Here is a 21,001-nt window from a genome sequence, read left to right as displayed (position 1 = left end):
ACAAAGTCCCACGCGTTCTGAAAACTCAAAACAAAACAAGCCCCCAAAGTGTATGTCCTTTATTTTCAGTTTGTTTTCTTTTTGTGCTGGAGGCCAAAACCCAGGCTGATGAGTATGCTTGGCCACTGGGCTAGCTGAGCCACCAACCCTCAGACTAAGATCTGGAGCAAAGATATCATTTAAGGACTTGATCTCCACATGCACTGGGAAGTCATAATTATCAAAGACACATTTGTAATCTACATTTGCCTTTTTTGATACAGCCCTCCAATTTTAAAAAATTATTAGTATTTTATTTCATATGTGTGGAGGTTTCCCCCAAGGAAGGCAGAATAGGGCATCAGACCCCAGGAAAATATAGACAACTATCCCCTGCAGTGGGGGTTCTGGGAATCAAACCAGGGTCCTTTGGAAATGCAGTCACTGCTGTTAATCCCAAGTCCTCTGATATTTGAAGGACTGGCTCAGACAATAGCACAGGCACTTTCTGATAAACTGTGAGATGTACACATGAATCTAAGATTCTTGGAAGTTGAGATCAACAGGGCTGCACTATTTCTCAAAGGTGTACAGAATTTTCTAAACCGAAGTTGCTCATTTCTCCTGGTGTGGTCAAACTTGATTTTGAATCAAAAAACAAAACCAGGACAGACTTTCTTCATGCCTCTACCTATGAGCTCCAAGAATGCTTGTGGTTAATCATGTCTTTTCAGAAACATTCCAGATCCCCACAAAACCCTGCTGTGTAAGTCCATTCCTATAGAGTTGAATCGTTTTCTGATGTCCTGTATAATGGAACAGACACACACACACACACACACACACACTCATAATGAAAGGCTGCTGTACACTGTGAAGTTCTGAGGTAACTCATTTCCCAACCGTTGTTAAAGGAATAGTAGCAAAGGAAACAGCAACCAGCAGCACAGATGATGAATTGGTTGACTCCCAGAATTTCTAGAATTTCTAGTGGCTGTTCTGAGGAAACTCAGATGTGCTGATTGCTGCTCCCAATATCCACGTCTCTCAAAAGCGGGAGTGGCAATTTATTTCCGGCCTGGCCAAGATTTTTTTAATTTTCTGAGGCTATCTAACCATCCCTTCAACTAAAAGCATCGGTTCCCGCCTCTATTGCTGTCTGTAAAGCCCAAACTTGATCACGTTTATTGCCTGATATTTGTGAGAAACTGCCTAATGCTTCTTCAGTTCCCTTCTCTCTTGATGTTGACATTTCAGAGCAAATCAAGCAGTTGATAGATGAAACTTGAATTTAAAAAGTACTTTCTGTAAAGTCCTTTGCCAAGTTGCCTAAGGACTGACGTGTCTGTCTGAAGACTGGTGTGTCTGTCCACCCTAGCATGCATAGAAAGCATTGAAGGGAACACACGTAACACACAGGATAACGTTTACTCTGGAAGTGCTAAAGGCCACCAGATTCCTTACATTACAGCACTACCATAAACGGGGACTCTCCACAGGAAACTGTCTGTGGAAATGAGCCCCAGAATGATCTATGTTATTTCACAAACCACAGAAACATATGTGGGGAAAGCCAGAATTGACTGACTTGGCTTTAGTTGCGAAAGCAAATTTACCTTTAGAGACCAAGACCTCTTACCAACTCAGAGCTTTGCTTAGTTTGTTCTCTTACCCTTTGTGGCCTGGCACACCTGCTGGGTTAGTTCTAACCGGTGTAGTCCACGTGCACACTGCACATAAGTCTGGATGGAATATAGACAGCAGTGCATGTGGTTCTCAACCAACCTGTTGCTGACCATTCTTTCAAGTCCTGCAGATACTGGGGCACACCTAACAGGCCAGTTCTGACATCACCTGGGGGCAGGCATAGAAATTTGAAACTCCGCAACTTCAACCAGGCTTGTGAATGGCTGTCATATTGTAACTCATGGGTCAATTATCTTTACCTATGTGTGGCAAAGCTTGACCAACCAGGTTAGAGTGAACTTCGCCAAGAAGGACATCATCTCTCTCTTCTACATCCATAGTCACTATACTGTATATGTTCTAGAATAGTCTTTCAAGAGAGTTCAGGCTCTCAGCAGGATTCATGATCAACCTCAGAAGCTTATCACTAGCTAATTTTAGAGACATTATTCAAAGTTCTCAGCACAGGGACGTTTGAGTAGAAAGGTGGGAAAATTGAAGCACATACTTTCCAGAATTAAAAAATAACAGTGAAGACAATCATCAGGCTCCCTGACTGGTTGTCAGCTCCAATCTCCAAAGCCAGCACCCCTGGCTGTGCTGATCTGGGGGGAGAGGGTCCTGATGTGTCATCTGTTGGGTTCCCCTGTTCTGCAGGGGTGAGTCATTCCTCCTTCCGTCTCTTGCTGACAAACTCAATCTCTCTGCCTGGCAGCTTTATCGTACTATGTGCACACCGTAACTAAGGCAAGGCAGTAGTCACACTTCTGGGAGTTACAGTGAGTCAGAGGCGCGCGCGAACGCCAAGGGGCCAGAGGGGCCGGAGCTTCCAGAAACACCACATGAGAGAATGTCACGCTCTCTGACTCAATGGAAAAAGAAGGCAGGCCACTCCTATCTACTCCAGAACAAATGAGTAGTGTCATCTCCTCACACAGGGACAAACAGGGAGACAGGCAAGCATCTTAGATTATATTGGCCTGATCAGGTGAGGGCCATGGCTACACTTCACCACTGTTAAGTCTCAAACCCCAGAATAAAGAGCTGAGGTGTCTATTTAACATATCAAAGCAGATGCTGGCCCCCAGGTTCTCCCTGCATCCTTCAGACCCTACCTGTTACAGGATTCTCCCGACTAGACTGGCATACCCTGCCCCCTCCTGAACTCTCCAAGAGGATAAACTGACATTCCTCCAGCTGCCGTACATATTCCAACCCTCTTGGTAACCTGGTCCCTTTGTTTACTCTTAGTCCAGGCTGCCTTCTTTGTCAGCAGCTGCTCTCCCTTCTCCTCACAAGGCTTCGGATTCCCCCTGGTGTCCCTGCCCCTCCTCCCACTAGCTCCCCTTTTATCTGTAATAAACTTTCTCCTCCACCACACCACGGAGCAGTCATGTTCTTTTCTTTTTATTTCTTTCTTTTCATTCAGCCATCGACACTGGGCTACACCCCAGCCTCTGGGTTACCAATTTTTGAATTCTGACATTTGGCTAAATACAGTTTGAATCACAGCATCTGTGTTTTATCAACAACATGTACACAGTAATCTGCGTGGTGACTTTTGTGCACAGACTGCTGCTAAAAATGTGTGGCTTTTTTCTTTTCTTTTCTTTGGATCTGCCGAATGTACTTAGACTCTGAGTTCCTCCCTTCTCTTGCTCCTGTTCAAGAAAAATATTTGGCCTAAAAAGATGTTCATTTACTCGTCCCAGTGCATGCCAGCTGTGAAGATTTCTTTTGTCTTTTTATTTGTTTTTATAGGCAAATAAGGCATATCAATGCAGATTGAATGTTCGTTTGTTTGTTTGTTTTCTTCTGTTTTCCCTAGGGCCTTACTAGATCACTTTCACTCTGAAACTTTTCTTTTTCTTTCTTTCTTTTTTCTTTTTTTTTTTTTTTTTAAATTACGTGTGTTACAACCTGAATGGAGAGAAATGCTGCTTCTGGAACACATGGAGACATTTCTGAGTCCAAAAAATAGTGACAGGAAAGAGAGACCAGTGAAGGCTCTTCAGAGCAGTGATGAAGGGCTTATGTCTCAGGCTCCTGCTGAACACTGAGAGAAGCAGGTTTCTTCCTTTGCCTTTGTCCCCCATGTGCCTCATTTCCTCCCTCTCTCCCTCCCTTCCTCTCCCTCTCTTCCCTCCTTCTGTAGCTGAGAGAAAGGAGAAAATACCTTTTTTTTTAAATCTCACCCAGCCACCCAGAAGAGAGCTCGTCGGAGTCAATCCAGGCAGGCCTCTTTTGGAAGCTAGAGGTGTAAATTACCTCAGGTACCAAGTGCAGGGTTTGTGGAAAGGAGAGCATAGCTGTACAATCCACAGAGCTTTAAGGGGAGGGGCTGTGCACATCAGCGTAGCCTGCTCCAGCAGACATCATTTTACTTCACAGACACAGAAGATAGGATCCTCTCTCATACTTGTGCATCAAGGAGGAGGATGCCCACTGCCTCCTAGTGCAGGTTGGCCCACCGCCTTCTAGAACAGGTTAGCCCACTGCCTCCTAGAGCAGGTTGGCCCACTGCCTCCTAAAGCAGGATGGCCCACTGCCTCCTAGTGTAGGTTGGCCCACTGCCTCCTAGTGTAGGTTGGCCCACTGCCTCTTAGTGCAGGTTGCCCACTGCCTCCTAGAGCAGGATGGCCCATGGCCACTGCCTAGTGGATATTTTCTAGGCACTGCCTGCATTCCAGCTTATTGGCAAAGGAGGCTGATAATCACAGACAAATCATTTCTCTGAAGCATGTGAAGTTCTGCTGAGACATTGTTCACTTAAATTCTCTAGCCAGGAGACAGGATTACCCTCATATAACATTACGAGAAGAACATTTAAAGAGGTTACTCTGGTGGGTAGACAGCAATTTTGAGACTTTCCTCCCAAAGACCACCACACACACTTACCGTCTGGAGCCTGGGCAGTATGGAAGGCACTTCTGTACCAAAGCACGATGTCAATCTTAAAGGTTTTGTAGATGTACAGAACAGACACCACCAGAAGTAGGAAAGCCATAATCCCTCCTATGAGGTAAGCCCGGAAGTCTGGAGCTACAAATGACATGGAAAAGTCAGTGACTAAAGGTTAGTTTTACCTCCTCACTTACAGAGCTCAAAGCCAAGTGGAAAACATGAGGGTACTGCTTGAACATGGTTCTAAGTTTCCTTGTACATATGGGAGTCCGCAGTTTTATTTGTCTGTGAAGGTTAGAAACAAAGGTCTCTTTGAAAGCCAGGAAGCCCTAGGTATTGATGCAGGAACAACAGGACTCTGGCTGCATGTCTGAGAGCATGTGGGTCCAGGTGCATTCATTGAGTACAATCTGACTGTCCCCCATGGGTTCCTCTGGAGAATCTGGATTTCAATCCCACCATACTGCTTCTCAAGACCCTCAGAGCTGAGCAGAAGTCACTCCTGGTAAAAATGGCAAAAGTCATTGGCCCTCTGCCCAGAAACTGGCTGTGCTGGCTCCGAGAGACAGTTGGCATCCAGTCCTTCCCAGGGCTCCTGAAGTCAGGGACAGTGTCTGTCTGAGAGTTCCTGACACTGTACTCAATGACTGCTCGGCTATGCAAGTGTGCTGCAGAGCAGTTCTGACGACAGGTAGGGGAGCAGACAGCTTGGGGAAGAATCAGTTACTCCAGAAGGGAAGTACTCCTTGCTTCCAGAACGGCTCCTGAAAACCAAGAAGAGGAACCAAGCAGCAACCTACCTTGCCACAACCCAAGAGGATGCTGCTGGAGGAGGGGTGCCCAGGAATGAGGGAAGAGAAAAAGGGAACCCACCTCATCAACCACTTCCTTCATCAGCCTATTCAGATTGTCTGCTCACCCTGGAAGGGGGGTGGGTTGTGGGTCCAGCAGGGTGGGGGAGAAATGTTTAAATCTCTCAGGACAAATGTTTTCAGTTTATAACATCTTTAAGAAGTAAGCTCTCAAATCCTTCCCAGGCCACACATACAACATCTGAGGGCCTAAGACTTCTGCATATTGTTGCATTTCTTTAGATATAACAGCATGATAAACTATGGAGACGGAAAACACACTTGGTACCACCCCCACCCCAAATCAATCTATTGAGCAAGTCCCTCTGCAGCCAGTGGACACTGATCTGTAGGCTGTTGCCTAATCTGGCCCTGCCCTCTCTTTACAACCTTTGTGATCTGCCTTCCAACTATGAGATGAGGTCTCCCCCATGTCTATCCTCCACTTAGTTTTTGCCAGTTCTTATCAGAGTTTTGTGAGCAACACTGTCTCTCTTTGGGAGGATCTAGTCTGGGAGAGTCTAAGTCCATGATAGCAATTTTAGAACTATAAACTACGGTATGACTATTTCATGACTAAGCCCACAGTGCGTAATGAGATTCAAAGAACCCTTGGCACCCGCAGTGTGGTCTGACTGTTCCTTGAACTGAGCAGTGTGGACATGTTTGGCTCTGTGAACATGCTCAAAGATAATGACAATGTAGTTGCCTTTTTAGTCAAGCAGCTCAGATGAGTAGAGACGTTGAAATGAAAATAAAAGAAAAGCTCACTACTGATATACCGTATACCCTTATTAAGAGTCGGATTTGTATGGACTCAAAAGATGGCTCAGAGTACTGGCTGCTCTTCCAAAGGACCTGGGTTCAAGTCATAACTTTCTGTAACTCCAGTTCCAAGAGATCTGATGCCCCCATGGGTGCTGATTTCCATGGGTGCTGAACACTCACACGGTGCATGTATGTATGTTCAGGCAAAACATGCATACAAATAAAATCATAAACGGAATGGGATTTGTCATCTGAGTTCATGGAACCACCATCAGGGGCCTTCAGACTTGAGAGTGGAAGATAGATATGATGATTAAAAGACACAGAATGGGGAGGGGGGAAACTTCCACAGAAAGAGACAGCCCGTCCAGACAACCTTCTAGTCATCCTGCTCCAGATGAGCCAAGTAGGAATCAAATCTGCAGATATCTTCAGAAACAAAAAATTGAGGAAGTCAAATGAAGAAGCCACCAACCAGTAAACCAAGAAGTTTAGACTTAAGAGGGTGAGGTTACTAAGCACTCAAGGCAAACAGAACAAGGTATATGTGACCAACCACCGAAAAGCCACAGTGTGGGGCTGTGGAGTGAACGCCTAGAGAAAACAAGATAAGTTTACCAAGAGTTTCCTAAGTAGGGTCCAAACAAAGGAACAAAGAGTCCCTCCTACTTCTCCATGACTGTCAGGCAGGTGTTAACTTGGTTTTTCTCCTCCTCCTCCTGCTCTTCCTCCTCCTCCTCCTTCTTCTTGACTGGATATGAAACTTATTACTGAGCATGATTTGGTAGGGTATAGGAGAGCATGGTGGAAGCCTTCAGGAATGCAAGGCTCTCCACTTGTCCAGAGGACCACAATTGAGGATATATTCAATACCACAGCCATCAGGAATGAGCCGCTTATCAAAAACCATGTCTTCAAATTCATCTGCATTAAACTTGGTGAAGTCCCACTTCTTTGAGATGTAGATCTCCTGGTGGCCAGGGAACTTGAGCTTGGCTCTACACAGAGCCTCAGTCACATGTTCCTTATCCTGCAGCTTGGTGTGGATGGACATGATGACCTAGCCAATGTGATCCCTGGCCACTGTGCCGTAGGGCTTCCCAATGGCACCACATAGACCTGTCTGGAGCCTGTCAGTCCCAGCATAGGACAACATCTTGTTGATCCAATGACATGAAAAGGGTGGAACCTCAGTAGGATATGAAAGCCATCCTTGCCACAACTTTTTACCATGTAAATGTTGGCACAAATACGGGCAGCCTCCAATGCTTCTGAAGAAAGTTGTTCCAATTCATCTGACACCATGTAGCCACAAAGTGAGAATTCATCAACTTTTGCTTCCTTCTGGCCCAAGTCAAAGATGTGGATCTTAGCATCAGGGACACCATAGCAGAAAAAAGACTTTGGTCATGGCTTGTTCTTACAATATCAGTAACACTGGGTTCTTCTGGTGTGTCTGAAGATAACAACAGTGTACTCATATACATTAAATAAATAAATAAATAAATAAATAAATAAATTGTTCTCTCTCCTTCTCTCTCTGAGTGCACATCTCCCACCTCTCTCTTCCTGTGATGACCTCCTTGGCCTCAGTCCATGGGGCAAATAAACCTGCCTACCTGAGAGCAGCTTCCCAATCAACCTGCCTATATGTAATTTTTTTTTAAATGCTCTTTTCCTCTGGTGCACTACTGACAGCCCTATTAAAGTGTCAACTTGTTAATTGGTAATGTTAGCCCCTCCGAGCCTGGACTTGGCCTCAAAATCCTTCCAAGCATAGTGCTTCCAAGAAGTTAGCCTGAACAGAGTCTGTCTTGGCCATCTTGGGGCTAGGTAAGGAGAGACCAGATCTTGAGTTCAGACTCCATCTTAGTGAACCTGACCTAAGGTTGAACTCTCTAGCACCAGTTTCTAAGTTATTCCCCAACAAACCTGTTTCTAGCAACCGTTTCCAGGTTATTCCTCAACAAACCTGTGCTTCCAGGTTACAAGTCCGCCCCTGGCACATCACTTCCTGACAACCACCAATGAGGAGGAAAGCAGAAGTTAAGTTTATGGTTTGGCTCCCCACACTAGCCAATTATTTTAAAGGGCACCAAAATTCCATAATAGCTCCCCAGTCACATGGGTGCCAGGCTTGAAACCCCCTCACTTAACTTGCCATTTCCTATAAAACCTTGTCCCTCTGAGAACTCAGGCTTTCACCCTCCCCACTCCCTCTCTGCGTTGTCAGAGACTGCAGTGTGGTCCAAGCTCAATCTTGAAATAAAGAGATCCTTGTGTGATTGCATTGGTGTCAACTCCTTGGTGGTCTCTGGGGGCTTGAGAACGAGGCACAACAGTAAGCGAATACGCAGTCAAACTTACACATTAAGTTAGATTGAAACTGAAGCCATGTTAGATAGCGTGGAACTCCCCATAAGCATGTCTTACAGTGAGCTTTTCTCTTTTCTTTGGGGTTGACCCTCCATCACTTTCTCTGACCTAATTAAATCAGGCCCTTTTTTGGTTCGAAGCCAAGAACCCAAATGTCTTCAGGTTCTTCTCTGTTCCTTGGCTGAGAAAACATATCCTCATTGGATTAAAGTCAGCTATTTCATCAAAATATGGCGCCTTTGGAAGGGGCTTCTTTGCTCTGGTCTGACTGTGCTCTGCAGGGCAGACAAAGGATATGGTTGAGAAGCTAGTGAGTGACGTTCTATAAGAAAGGCACAAAATGCCAAGCCAAGAGTATCTATTCTGCCTCAGGAGGAAATAAGTGTCCCTAATGTCCAGCCAGGGATGATGGGGTTTCCCCCATCCTCGGAGAAATAACTTGAACTGGACTATAGAAAGTTCTCCAGGCAAGAACATGATTTGGAAAACTGAAGCAATCATTCAAATAGCACACAATAATGGCTCAAACCATACTAGTACCAAGTACAGTAACCCAATATATTAGACCTCACTGGATGTCGTTGTTTGCTTTGTGGAATTATCTCACTTGATTCTCTTACCCACTGCTTTGAGGGGAGCAAGTATGAACCACATGGCAGGATAAGGCATCATATAGTAAAGCTGATGACTGACCGTGGTTCATTTAGCAATTCTACACTAAAAATAGCACATAAGGAATGCTTCCACATGGAGTACATGGGAACTTCCATAGTGTCATTACTTGTCCCAATCTGGAAACAATTCAAATAACCACATATTTTTCATGCAACTGGTGAAAGGCCACCTGGTTGTTGAGTAGAGTAAGATCCAGATGGAAAAACAACAACTTGCTCTGTTATCTATGCACCAACATATCGGAAGTACCGCAGACAAAAATCAAGTCATAGAAGAAATAATGCCATCTAATGCTCTTAGTGTAAAGCCCCTAAGCAGGCAAAAATAAACCATTTTTAGGGAAATCAACAAATATCACAAAGAGGAAAAAATGACTTTCTTGCAAGTGGGAGGTATACAGGTCAAAGAAATACTTCATTGAAGAAGGGCATGGAGTCCTTTCTAGCTCAGTGTTGGCAATATAACCATTATGTGCATTTTTGTGTGTATATTATATTTGACAATAAAAAAGAAAATTCCAATTTGTTCTCAAAATGTTTTCCCAACAATAGTGTAGAAGATACCACCATGAGTCTTAAATTACAAATAAGAGAACTCAGATACTGGGCGATCAATCAATCACACAGCCCCCTGGTGCTGAAGCCAGGACTTAAACACAGAAATGTTAATGTTTAAACCCTGGGTTGGAAGCACCCCACTGTCTATCCAGATAGTAGAATGAGCAGGTGGGGCAGCCTGAGGAAGACCAGACATTAGTCAGCCATTGCCACGAGATAAAGAAATAAAAGGATCAAGATGACATCAGACTCTGATCCTACAGTATGTGGGAAATATGAGGGTCTATTTAGCAAAGGTAAGAAAACAAAGTTTTGGAGGTTAAATATATTCTGCATCTTTATTGTTGAATCTGTAGACTAGTAGAGAGAGGGTTAGGCCATGAAGTTGCAATGAAGGAAGAGAGAACACCGTTGGATATGAGAATGTGTTTATGTCTACCTTGGGATGATACCTGAAGCTACAGAAAAAAGAAGGTTGCCAGGGGTGAGGACATGGACGTTAAGGAGCATTTGTCAGTGAATACCTAAGGAAAAAATACCTTGAAAAGCCAGGACAAGCAGATAGTGGATACAGATGACCTAAATGCCCCTCCCACCCAACCCAGCCACAAGGGGCCCCAAGAGATCGAGACAAGGAAGCAGTACTGTATGTCTACTTAGACTGGTGTAACTAGAGACAGAATGAGCCTAGCCCAAAGTCATGAAAGTGAGGGAGAAATCATGCACACTCTTTTGGAATTTCAGTCCAAAAAAAACTCTCAATGTCTATGAAGATGACTCAGCCCAAAATGCACTTTGATAAAATGACAGCTTTATCCCAAGACAGCTATCAGACACAGCACTGTCTTTTAATGAAACCATGTGCCTGAGTTCTCTATCTTGAATATCAGATATTCTATCTTTAATGAAATGGTGTGCCCAGGTTCTCTATTTGCTTCCCCCTGTCATCTCCTACTGAACGTATGACATAACTTCTCATTAGTAAGCCTTCCCTGGCCATGGTTTTCAATGCTCTGAACAGCATGTGACATACTAGGCATTACCTGGGAGCAGCATGTGAGACAGGGGACATTACCTGGGCGTTTCAGAATGATGTAGGCTGCGGACACTCCAGCATGGCACGTGAAAGGACGGCCATAGTCTTCCATTTTTACTTCTAAGAATGTTATGTTCACTGTGTACAGAATGTGATTCCTCAAAGAAACATTGGTTCTGGGGAAGAAAGAGTCAGCCATTAACACATGAGCTTATCTCCTACAAATAATATGTTTGTTTTCATTTGTTTGTTTGTTTCCCTAGAGAACTCTCTTGGCCATTATTTTACTCTAAGAATACATTTGAGAGTGATTCAATGTATAGAGGTTCTGTAGGTGTAAATTTGCATTTCTCCTGGACAGTCATGAGAAAGTATGGTTCTGCTAACTGCGGCCCCGTGTGTAGCTCTAACGGGCATCTTCTGTTCCCCGGATTATATCCCAATGTATCCACCCAGCAAGCTCACCCTGAGCACTACTCCTGATTTCATTTGTCACATATAGTCTCAGCACCATAAGTTGTGCTTGAGTACCATTGACTGTGCACAATCTCCCACAAGAAAACCTGCAGTGATCTTCACATTGCTAACTCCACACTAAAGGCCAGCAGCTCACAACTTCATTGGATGGGACAGGCCGGATTTGAGCGGCAGCTAACATGCACATACTGTTTCTCTAAGCTACAGTTCCTGTTGCACTGACATTGATTCATCAGAAAACATAAACATCTTGCATTTGCCCTAACCAGATCCCTGGCTACTCATCATTAAAAGACAAGAGCAGAATTGCAAACTTGAACGGAACTGTCCATCAAAAGCAGTGGTACCGGCATATTCATATGGGTGGATTAACTATTATACCTACTCGATTCCTTCCTGGATGCGTTTGGAGTCCTTGTAGTAGTCATCCACCAGGGTGTTGTTGACTCTCCAGCACCTCAGATTTGTATTCTCCTTCATGTCTGTTATATTGCAGTCCACGATGAAGGTGGAGCCTGGAGCAATCAAGTTTACAAACACTGACTAGAAATGCTACAGATTTCTCAAGTTGTCAGACTTGTCAACATCTAGTGAACAAATACACCTTGCTTTTGAGCCTGCCATATCTTAATTGCCAGGAGCATCCCCCAGGTTGATAGCAATGTGGCTAATTCTTCTTCTGCATAAAAGCCAGGAGGAGCAAGGAGAAACTTTTGTGCTGAGAAGGGACCTGCACACACTGCCCAACAGCCACACCTCTGAGGAGGGTCTCCCACAGCAGGAAATGTAAAGAGTACTTCATCAACACCCAAGGACAGCAGTGAAGTACCTCACAGTCTACTGAGCGCTTCCTGCTCATTTCTCCCTAGGTCTGTGGTGCATATCTTTGAAATAATTGAGCAAAGCAGAAGACTGAAAGGTAGATCTTCTGTGTTAGATGAGAAACTCAGGTTCAGACTGGCAGAGTGACTTCTACTTGGTGACACATGCTTTGGAGGGAGTCATGGGACATAAGCTCTGCTTTCTTACTCTCAAATCCAGTGATACTCTCACATTAACAGATGGGACTACTGCCTCCATTTTTCTCTATCCCTTACCCTATGTCCACGCACATATATATTATATGATATATAATAAAGCTATATCATTCAATCTAATGAGGCCCACTTCATATTTCAAGAGGAGTTCTTTTTTTCTATGTGGTATTTTACAATTTATTCTAATGTATAACATGTTTAATTAAAACTATGGAATATAGCTAAATATCTGTGGGTTATAATAAAGTATCCATATTACTTCCTCCATAAAGAAAACAGTATATTTTGAGGATTCTGGAGTTTCCCACACTCCCTTTCCTTCTTTTATTTTGCACCGATTGCATATTTATCTCCAGATTCTGGCTTCTGTTATTTAACAGTTACCTTTGGAGCCCGTCTTTGCTGTTTCATATACTACAGCTCTTTATTTCTTCTAAAATTGAGGCCTAGTCATTATGTTGTGTGTATGTCTCACATTTGATATTTGATTGAGAGTCTTCTTGGAATTTTCTTGTGTATGTTTCCTGAGGCCCACATGAACACTATACATTTATGTATATATATATATATATATATATATATATATATATATATATATATATAGTGTGTGTGTGTGGTGTGTGTGTGTGTGTGTGTGTATACATGCTTATGATCCATATACATGATAGGTACATATAACTTCTCCAGCATTGTGTTGGCTACATACAATAGTTAACTTCCCCAGATGGTGATGGACGGTCTCCTCAAGGGCTGTGTCAGCCTGTACTCCCACTAGCACTGTGTAATGTTGCTTTATATACTCAATAGTAGTAATGCCCAGACCATTCTATTATAGATGTTCAAGCCCTTAATTTAATTTATATTTCTCTACACTGCATATGAGCAAACAGCCACCATATATTTTATTGGCCATATGTTTGAACATGGCTCATTTTTCCTCCTCTATTATGTTCTGTTTTCCTTATAAATATAGAGATGTTTTGACCAATTATTATAAGCATTTTATTCTGATCCAAAGTTTTTTATACTTTTAGTATTGTCTTTCGATAATCAGAAATTTATTTTTAACGTCATCTTACTTAAATGTGTTTCATTTACAACTAGGGTTTTATAGGTCCCAATTTTTAAAATATTCTTTATTACTTCAAAGTCATGAAGTTGTTTTCCTAGAGATGAATTGTTCTGAATCCCATATTCAGGTCTACAATCTGACCAGAATTATTTTTATATTGTATGATGGACAGGTCAAGTTTCATTTTATTCTGTATCACATCTATAGGCAAGTACTATTTATGTAAACAATTTCAATTTCCCAGTCTAGTATAGTAGCACACATCTATAATCATAACACTCAGGGAGATGGAGGCAAGATCAGGAGTTCAAGGCCAACCTGGGCTACGTGTAACTTTCTCCTTCCTTTTCAAGATTATAATTTATCTACTTCTCTGTAGTCTTTATCGAAATTCAAAAGGCTGGTGTGTGTGAATCTACCTCTGATCTTTCTCTTCAATTATTATATAGACTGTATAAATTTTTCAGCCTCCTAATACATCTTGAAATCATTAGTCTTCCAATCTAGTTCTTAATCATTTAAAAATCATTGATTCTTATAAAGCCAAAAAACTCTTAGAATGCTATGGAAGAGAACACAGTAATTTGATTTTTTTTTTAAATCCACTGAGAGATCTAGAAAAAGGTCAATACTTGAACACTGTTCCTCTGTGGGTACAACTTTTATTAAGTATTTACATATTTAAAAATGAAGTTTCATTTTTACACCTCTACTGGCCCATAATAAAACTTTTGCCTTAATATTTGTCTTGATATCAATATTCCTGGATATATATATATATATATATATATATATATATATTGGTTATACCAATATTCTTGGAAAAAGTGTTCTTGGTGCCTTGGAGATGGGTGATGAAGAGGAGTGCCCAACAGGACAAACATTTGCCAACATGTAATCCTCTATAGTACCTGTGTCCCCAAGGAAACAGCCTAACAGGGTCATTTACAAAACATGTTAATATCAAGATATTATACTAGGAATTCAAATGTATAAAACTGGCATTTCACCAGAATAATCTTATAAAAAATACTAGTTATTGTGGCATTTTAGATAATTTTCTTAGAATAGTTACATAGATAAAAAGATCCTTCAACATGATTATGTTTATCCTCTTTCTTAAAAACTCCACTATTCCTGCCTCTCTCATGTGCATTTGTGTGTATGTGTACATACGTTTGGGTATAGGCATGTTTCAGTAAGTTGTGTGTGTGTGTGTGTGTGTCTGTGTGTGTGTGTGTATTGCATGTGAAGGCCAGATATGAACCTCTGGTGTCATGTCTCAGAAACAACACATTTTTTTGTTTGTTTGGTTGGTTAGCTTTTGTTTTTTGTTTTTTGTTTTTTGTTTTTTTGTTTGTTTTTATTTTTGTTTTTTTGTCAAAGTTTCTCATTAGTCTGGAACTTATTGGGTAATAAGCTAGGCTGGTCGACCAGTAAGCCCCAGGGATGTACATGTTTGTGCCTTTCCTACAGGCATGTGCCATCACACCCTGCTTTTTTACATGGCTTCTAGAAATCAAACTCTGAACTGCATGATGACTGTATTTTGCCTGAGGAGCTATCTCTCTAACCCAGTGGTTCCCAACCTTCCCAACGCAAAGACCCATCATTAATAGAGTACCTCACGTTGCAGTGAACCCCAACCATAAGCTTACTTTTTATTTTTATTGCTACTTCATAATTTTGACTTTTCCTATTCTTATGAACCATAATGTAAATATCTGATATGTGACCCCAATGGAGTCACAACCCACAGGTTACGAACCACTGCCATAGCCCCTGCAAGTTTTTTAATTGTCTAAACATATTGGCTATAAATTTCAAAAAACAAACATGGGAAACAAAGTTGATTAAATTATTAATAGCTAGTATTTGTAGGTGTCTGTGAAGTCTCTGGGTGTCCATATGGCAAGGAATCAATACACCCGTGTGTTGTTAGGGACTTCAGAGCTAGTCTAAAACAATCCAACCTAGGCCTTTCAAGAAAATTTGTGCCTCCTTAACACTGTCTGTTTTGAAGACATTCATGTTTCTAAGTCTGTTATTTGGTGGTTGGATTCTTGGAGGTTGACATCCTTCCCACCATAGCCACAAGCTTTCCTCCTGAACCAGCTCTGAGACCTTGTTCTTACAACTACTATTAGCAGGAGCAGTAAATACATTGTTTCTGCTTTCATCTTTGTTACTTAGGTGCTGTTTAGAAAGAGAAGGCCTTGTTCTTCTTACTACCACTATTAGCAGAAGCAACAAATACATTGTTTCCATTTTCATCCTTGTTACTTATTTGCTGTTCAGAAATAGATGGAAGGGTTTTGATTATTTCTGCACTTAATTATAATGGTATTTAAAAACTCAAAGGTCTTTTGGGGGCAGCACTGGTCACATGCCACGACATTTGGTTGACATTGTCTTGCTGTCAGTATTTTGTGAAAAGACTCTATGACTTAACTTCTAACCAACGAAGCTAATAATTAAAAAAATGTGGTTGTTTAGTTTTTCTTTCTTTTAAATTTTTAAAATTCTAATTAAAATAAATAGGAATGGTATATTTTTAAACAGTACATTATGATGCTTCTATGTGTTTATGTGTTTATACCATGGAGTAACTAAATCATGCTGTACTGGCTGGTTTGGGGTCAACGTCAAACAAGCTACAGTTATCTCAAAGGACAGAACCTTAATTGAGAAACTGCCTTTATGACATCCAGCTATAAGGCATTTTCTTAATTAGGGATTGATGGGGAGGGCCCAGCCTATGGTTGGTGGTGCCACCCTAGGGCTGGTGATCTTGGGTTCTATAAGAAAGCAGGCTGAGCAGGCCATGAAAAGCAAGGCAGTCAACAGCACCTCTCCATGGCCTCTGCATCCGCTCTTGACTCCAGGTTCCTGCCCTGTTTGAGTTTCTATGCTGACTTCTATTGATAATGAGCAGTAATATAGAAGTGTAAGCCAAATAAACCCCTCCCTCCCCAACTTGCTTTTCAGTTACGGTGTTTCATCACAGTTATTAGGCAAAGCTAAGTAACAAATGGACTATTTCATGTATCTAATGAGTGAGTTTTTTATTGTTTTGAATTTAGTTATAGGTAACCAGACGCTACAGTGTGACTGGAGTCTGTACAATGTCCCTTCCTCAGGTGGCATCTCCAGTCTTTTGGGTTTTCACTTGCCTACTAAATTTGTCAAAGCTTCAGCATATCAAGGTTTCCTATTACATGGAAACAATTGTTCTGTCATGTTGTGTTGTGGATAGCCCCAGCCTTGTATTTTGATACTAATTCCCCTTTCCTGTGAAGGGTTGCAAAGGAGGTGTGAGTCATTACACAGGTGAATTCTAGTGAACCTTCTGCCCATCTTAATTTGTAAAATAAAGGCTGGAGCCAGTGATTGGGCAGAAGAAGGGGAGGTGGAGAAATAAAGGTTGTTGGAAGAGAGCAGAGGGAAGGACTGGAGGAAGACAATGGAGGAGGAAGATGACAAAGGAGAGGACAACTGGGAAGCAGGAGTTAGAAGGACAGTCACAGGGTCTGGAAAATCCTCAAGTATAAGGGTCTCACAGCTGGGGAACAGAGTAGTATAGGGGTATCCACCCAATCTAGGCTTACAGAATATATTCATAATTACTGAGTTGTGTTTTCATTGACCGATCATATTTGGGTTGGAGATTTAAATATCACCCACTACAATGTTGTATTATCATGTATTTCTAAGACCTATATGTATTTGATACATGATGGTGTAAAAATGCTATTTTTCTAGGACTGGTAGAGCAATGACTTGGGAAGCTAAGGCAGGAAAATGAGAAATTTAAGGCCTGCCTGGAATAAGAAATGAGTTCAATTTAGTCTCAAAACGAAGAAGTAAAAAGTCTCAGGATAAAAACCAGTGGTAGATTGCTTGTCCAGTGTGTGTGAGGCCATCGATTCAATCACCAGTATCAACGACAACACCAAAGTGTTTTGAAAAGCATTGGCAGTTTTAGTTAGAATAAAGTGACTCAATTTGTTATTTATTCTTTTGGGTCTTCAAAGGTTATTATTAGGTTGAAACACCCAGACTGATTTGTTTGATAATTTTTACAACTCATACCTTCCTAGTGTTGTTCTTTTTAAACTTTTGGATCATGCACTTTTACATGTCTCTTTTGAAAAAGCAATCTATTGATAAAATCTTAACTGAATTATAATATTGACTGAATCTGAGGAGTTTCCTTTTAATAGAGACTTGATTTAATTGCCCTTTTTCCAGAAAATGCTCTCACTATGTTTATTTATTGGAGCTATCTCTACATCAAAAACTTGTGAGTCTCTCTTCTGAAGCATTGAGTTTTTGATCTTTAACTGTGTAAATGAAGGCTGTAATATAGTTATTTTCCTTACTCCTTGGATGTGTTTTCCAGTATGAGATAATGCAATCCAGAATTCCTGATCTAGATGATTTTGTAGCTGGAGTTAACCACTTCAGTAATCATGTCTGTTTTCATTGCCTTTGTACTCCCAGAAGTCAGTGAGACTCTCCTGGTGAGCTCAGGCACACCTAGAGTTGGAAATTAGACGTGTAGAGAGGTTGTCTCCACCTTGATCCTTTAATGCATCCATTGGGATAAGTAGGTGCAGCGAGCTTTACCCATGGTAACCGGACGGCTTCAGCAGTTTGACTTACCAAGTTGAACTTCAACGGAGTTGTTTTTTGGGTAGGTGATGTTAGGAATCATGGCTCCAGACCCAACTTCCCCTGACAAGAGATCACACCCACAAGAACTGCATTAAAACCACAAAAATCAGACACTCCCAAAAAACCTAATGTAATGGCGTGAAGAGAAGATCTTCAAAAACTTTGGTCAAGAAAAGTCAAAAGTGTGACATCAGGATGACCAACATATCACTGCTCTCTGCAAAGCTCTGAGTAGAGCCAGGTAGCCAATGATCACCACCTCCTAGATCACACACGTCAAACCAGGATATCATTCCACTCGACAACTCTGTCATCATCCTACTGAACTTCACCACCCAGCCTAACACACTTAGCCTTCTAACACCTCACAGTCTGCCCCTCTGCCTTCACTTCTGAACCATCTTTTTTCTGTTCTCTACTCCTTTAGAACATCTTATCTGCTCATACCTTGAATTACCTTCTAAAAGACAGTCTTAACTCCAGAACTCACTCTGAGTTCCAGACCACGTGAGATTGTAGACTATTCTACTTCTTTTGCAAGCCTCATCCTCAACGTGCTGAAGACCAAATCTCTCCAACACCTATCTTCCCTTGAGCTGTCTTGTTTCATTGACTGATGTCACTTCCCACCCAGCAGACGAAAGCCCAAAGGCCTAGAACCCATGATCCCTTCTTCCCTTCTACTGAAGTAACTGTAAAAGGCATCTGCTTTCCCTCAGGAGATGCTTTGACAGTATCTGCATCTCCCACCATCCATGTGCCTGCATGATGTCTCTCACCTGTCACTCTGAACCTTCCCCCTAACTATCGTCCTGATGTTCCCTCTGGGGGACAGCCAGCTGCTCCAGACATTAAAAGCACACCAAGCTGCTCTCATGCCATTAAACCCACTGGCTTCTTGCTAGTGTTCTGAGAGTAAAAGCCACACAGCCCAGTTTGGATTTCAAACTCCGCCCATCCCTCACTCCTGGCTGAGTCTCTAACCTCATTACCTGCCATGATCTCACCAACCCAGTCCAACCTGTCTGTCTTCCATCCCTCAGACACAACATGGTTCCTCTTGTTCTGAGGCCTCCACAGCTTCCTGTCTTCTGTCTGTAAACACCTTAACCATTCTATCAATTGATGTACTATCCCTTGGGCTATCTGCCCCCATAGTGGCTTCCTGCTGCCCAAGGGTGTAACTCCATTAAAGAAAAAAAAAAGCTATCTTGTGGCTGGAGAGATAGTAAAATGGTAAAGTTAATCCACTTACTGATCGACCCTGGGTTCAGTCCCCAGCACCCACAAGGTGGCTCACAACCCTTCTGGGGTATCTGATACCCTCTTCTGGCTTCCTTGGTCACAAGGCATGCAAGTGATACACAGGCATATATGCAGGCAAACACTGACACATATAAAATAAAAATCAATCTGAAAGAAAAGGAAAGTTGTATTTCCTTAGGCACAGAAACAAACATGACGGCCCACACAGAAGAACCATCAAATAAGACAGATGAACTCTTCATTCATTGTGTAGGAAAGAAGGAAAAATATTTGCCTGGGCACCAAAGGCCACAGTTCTGGCCCTGATTATGTTTCTAATGAGCTCTGTGATTATTGAGAAGCTGCTCCTTCCCGACAGTACAAGCATCTTGCTCGAGCTAAGTATTTGAGGCTTTTTGGCCTCCTCTAAGACATTGCCTTACAGTGTGCAGATTATCATGCTGCGTTCAAAGACAGTGGGTGCTGGTGACAGGGCAGTGACATGGCTGCTCTCACAAGGACTGGCCTGACACAGTACAAACAGTAGGTTATCTAAGAACCCTCTCCGGAGACTCTGAACTCCAAAGATTCTGAAGCTGCAGCAGGACCGACCCTGGAAAGACCCAGCACAACATTCGACCAGCAGAGATGATGGGAAGTGAAGGTAGTGTTAGCACTATCTACCTTCTCTTGGATGCTGACACTTTGCTAGGCACCCAGGAATTTCCCCTTTTACATGATCTCTTTCACTGTTTTCCTGCTAAGAGTTTTGAATATTCTGTTTTTAAAGGAGAGAGAAGTAAGCTGTTTATGCCCATTGACCTCACTCTCTGTCCCCTGATCTATCAGCAACATGGCTGGGGGCCCTGCTACCCTTCCACACAATCAAGATCCAATTTCCAAAGCCTGAAACAGGGAGCCACCTGGCTCCCATAGAGCTGAGAACCAAGCAACCATATTTGAAACAACTCACTGGTGTTCACAGCAATGTAGTTTCTAACCGTGAAGTGTCTCCCCAAGTGTGTCAGTCTGGCTGAGCACGCATAGCTCCCACCGTCCTCTGCAGCAATGTTGTTCACAAGAAGCTTTGTTCTTAAAAGGCTGTACTTCTTCCCTGCTTTAATCTCTTCACAACCCTAAAGGCACACACACAAGAAGGAAATGAGGGCTGGCGAATTCTAGTCGCTCTGTTAGCATTGCCCTATGAACTGTGGGAAACATGTCTATATCACCGTTTCTCAACCTGTGGGTAGCAGCCCCTTTGTGGTCACATATCAGATATTTACATTACCTGTGATGTATAACAGTAGCAAAATTATAGTGATAGAGGAGCAGCAAAATAATTTTGTGGTTGGGGGTCATCGCCACATGAGGAACTGTCTTAAAGGGTCATAGCCTGAGGAAGATTGAGAACCACTGCCCAATACCTACATAGTTCCTTACGAACTAAATCTTAGATATTAACCATCTAACCAGGAGACAAAGTATAATATAGATAAATAGACAGACAAACAGAGATGATAGACAGGATGACAGATAGACAGAGATAGGTGATAGACAGACAGATAGATATACATGATAGGTAGATGGATGGATAGATAGATAGGTATACATGATAGATAGATAGATAGATAGATAGATAGATAGATAGATAGATAGAT

At 42.2% G+C, this 21,001-nt stretch overlaps 1 protein-coding gene and 1 pseudogene across 1 annotated transcript in view; both read right to left on the bottom strand.

The window, feature by feature from the left end:
* Il1rl2 (interleukin 1 receptor like 2) overlaps positions 1-21,001 on the bottom strand; it is a 40,106-nt gene that overhangs the window by 4,539 nt on the left and 14,566 nt on the right. The window contains exons 5-9 of the mRNA XM_028775423.1: positions 20,314-20,476; positions 18,084-18,155; positions 11,695-11,824; positions 10,872-11,008; positions 4,564-4,707 (exon numbers count right to left, since the gene is read on the bottom strand). Coding sequence (XP_028631256.1) covers positions 4,564-4,707; positions 10,872-11,008; positions 11,695-11,824; positions 18,084-18,155; positions 20,314-20,476 — 646 coding nt within the window. The remainder of the gene's footprint in view (positions 1-4,563; positions 4,708-10,871; positions 11,009-11,694; positions 11,825-18,083; positions 18,156-20,313; positions 20,477-21,001) is intronic.
* LOC114627524 lies at positions 7,003-9,334 on the bottom strand (annotated as a pseudogene).

The sequence above is a fragment of the Grammomys surdaster genome, unplaced genomic scaffold (genome assembly GCF_004785775.1).
Source record: "Grammomys surdaster isolate TR1022 unplaced genomic scaffold, NIH_TR_1.0 255, whole genome shotgun sequence".
Taxonomy (NCBI): domain Eukaryota; kingdom Metazoa; phylum Chordata; class Mammalia; order Rodentia; family Muridae; genus Grammomys; species Grammomys surdaster.
The sequence above is the reverse complement of the archived record's forward strand: the minus strand, read 5'-3'. Positions and strand labels throughout refer to the sequence as shown.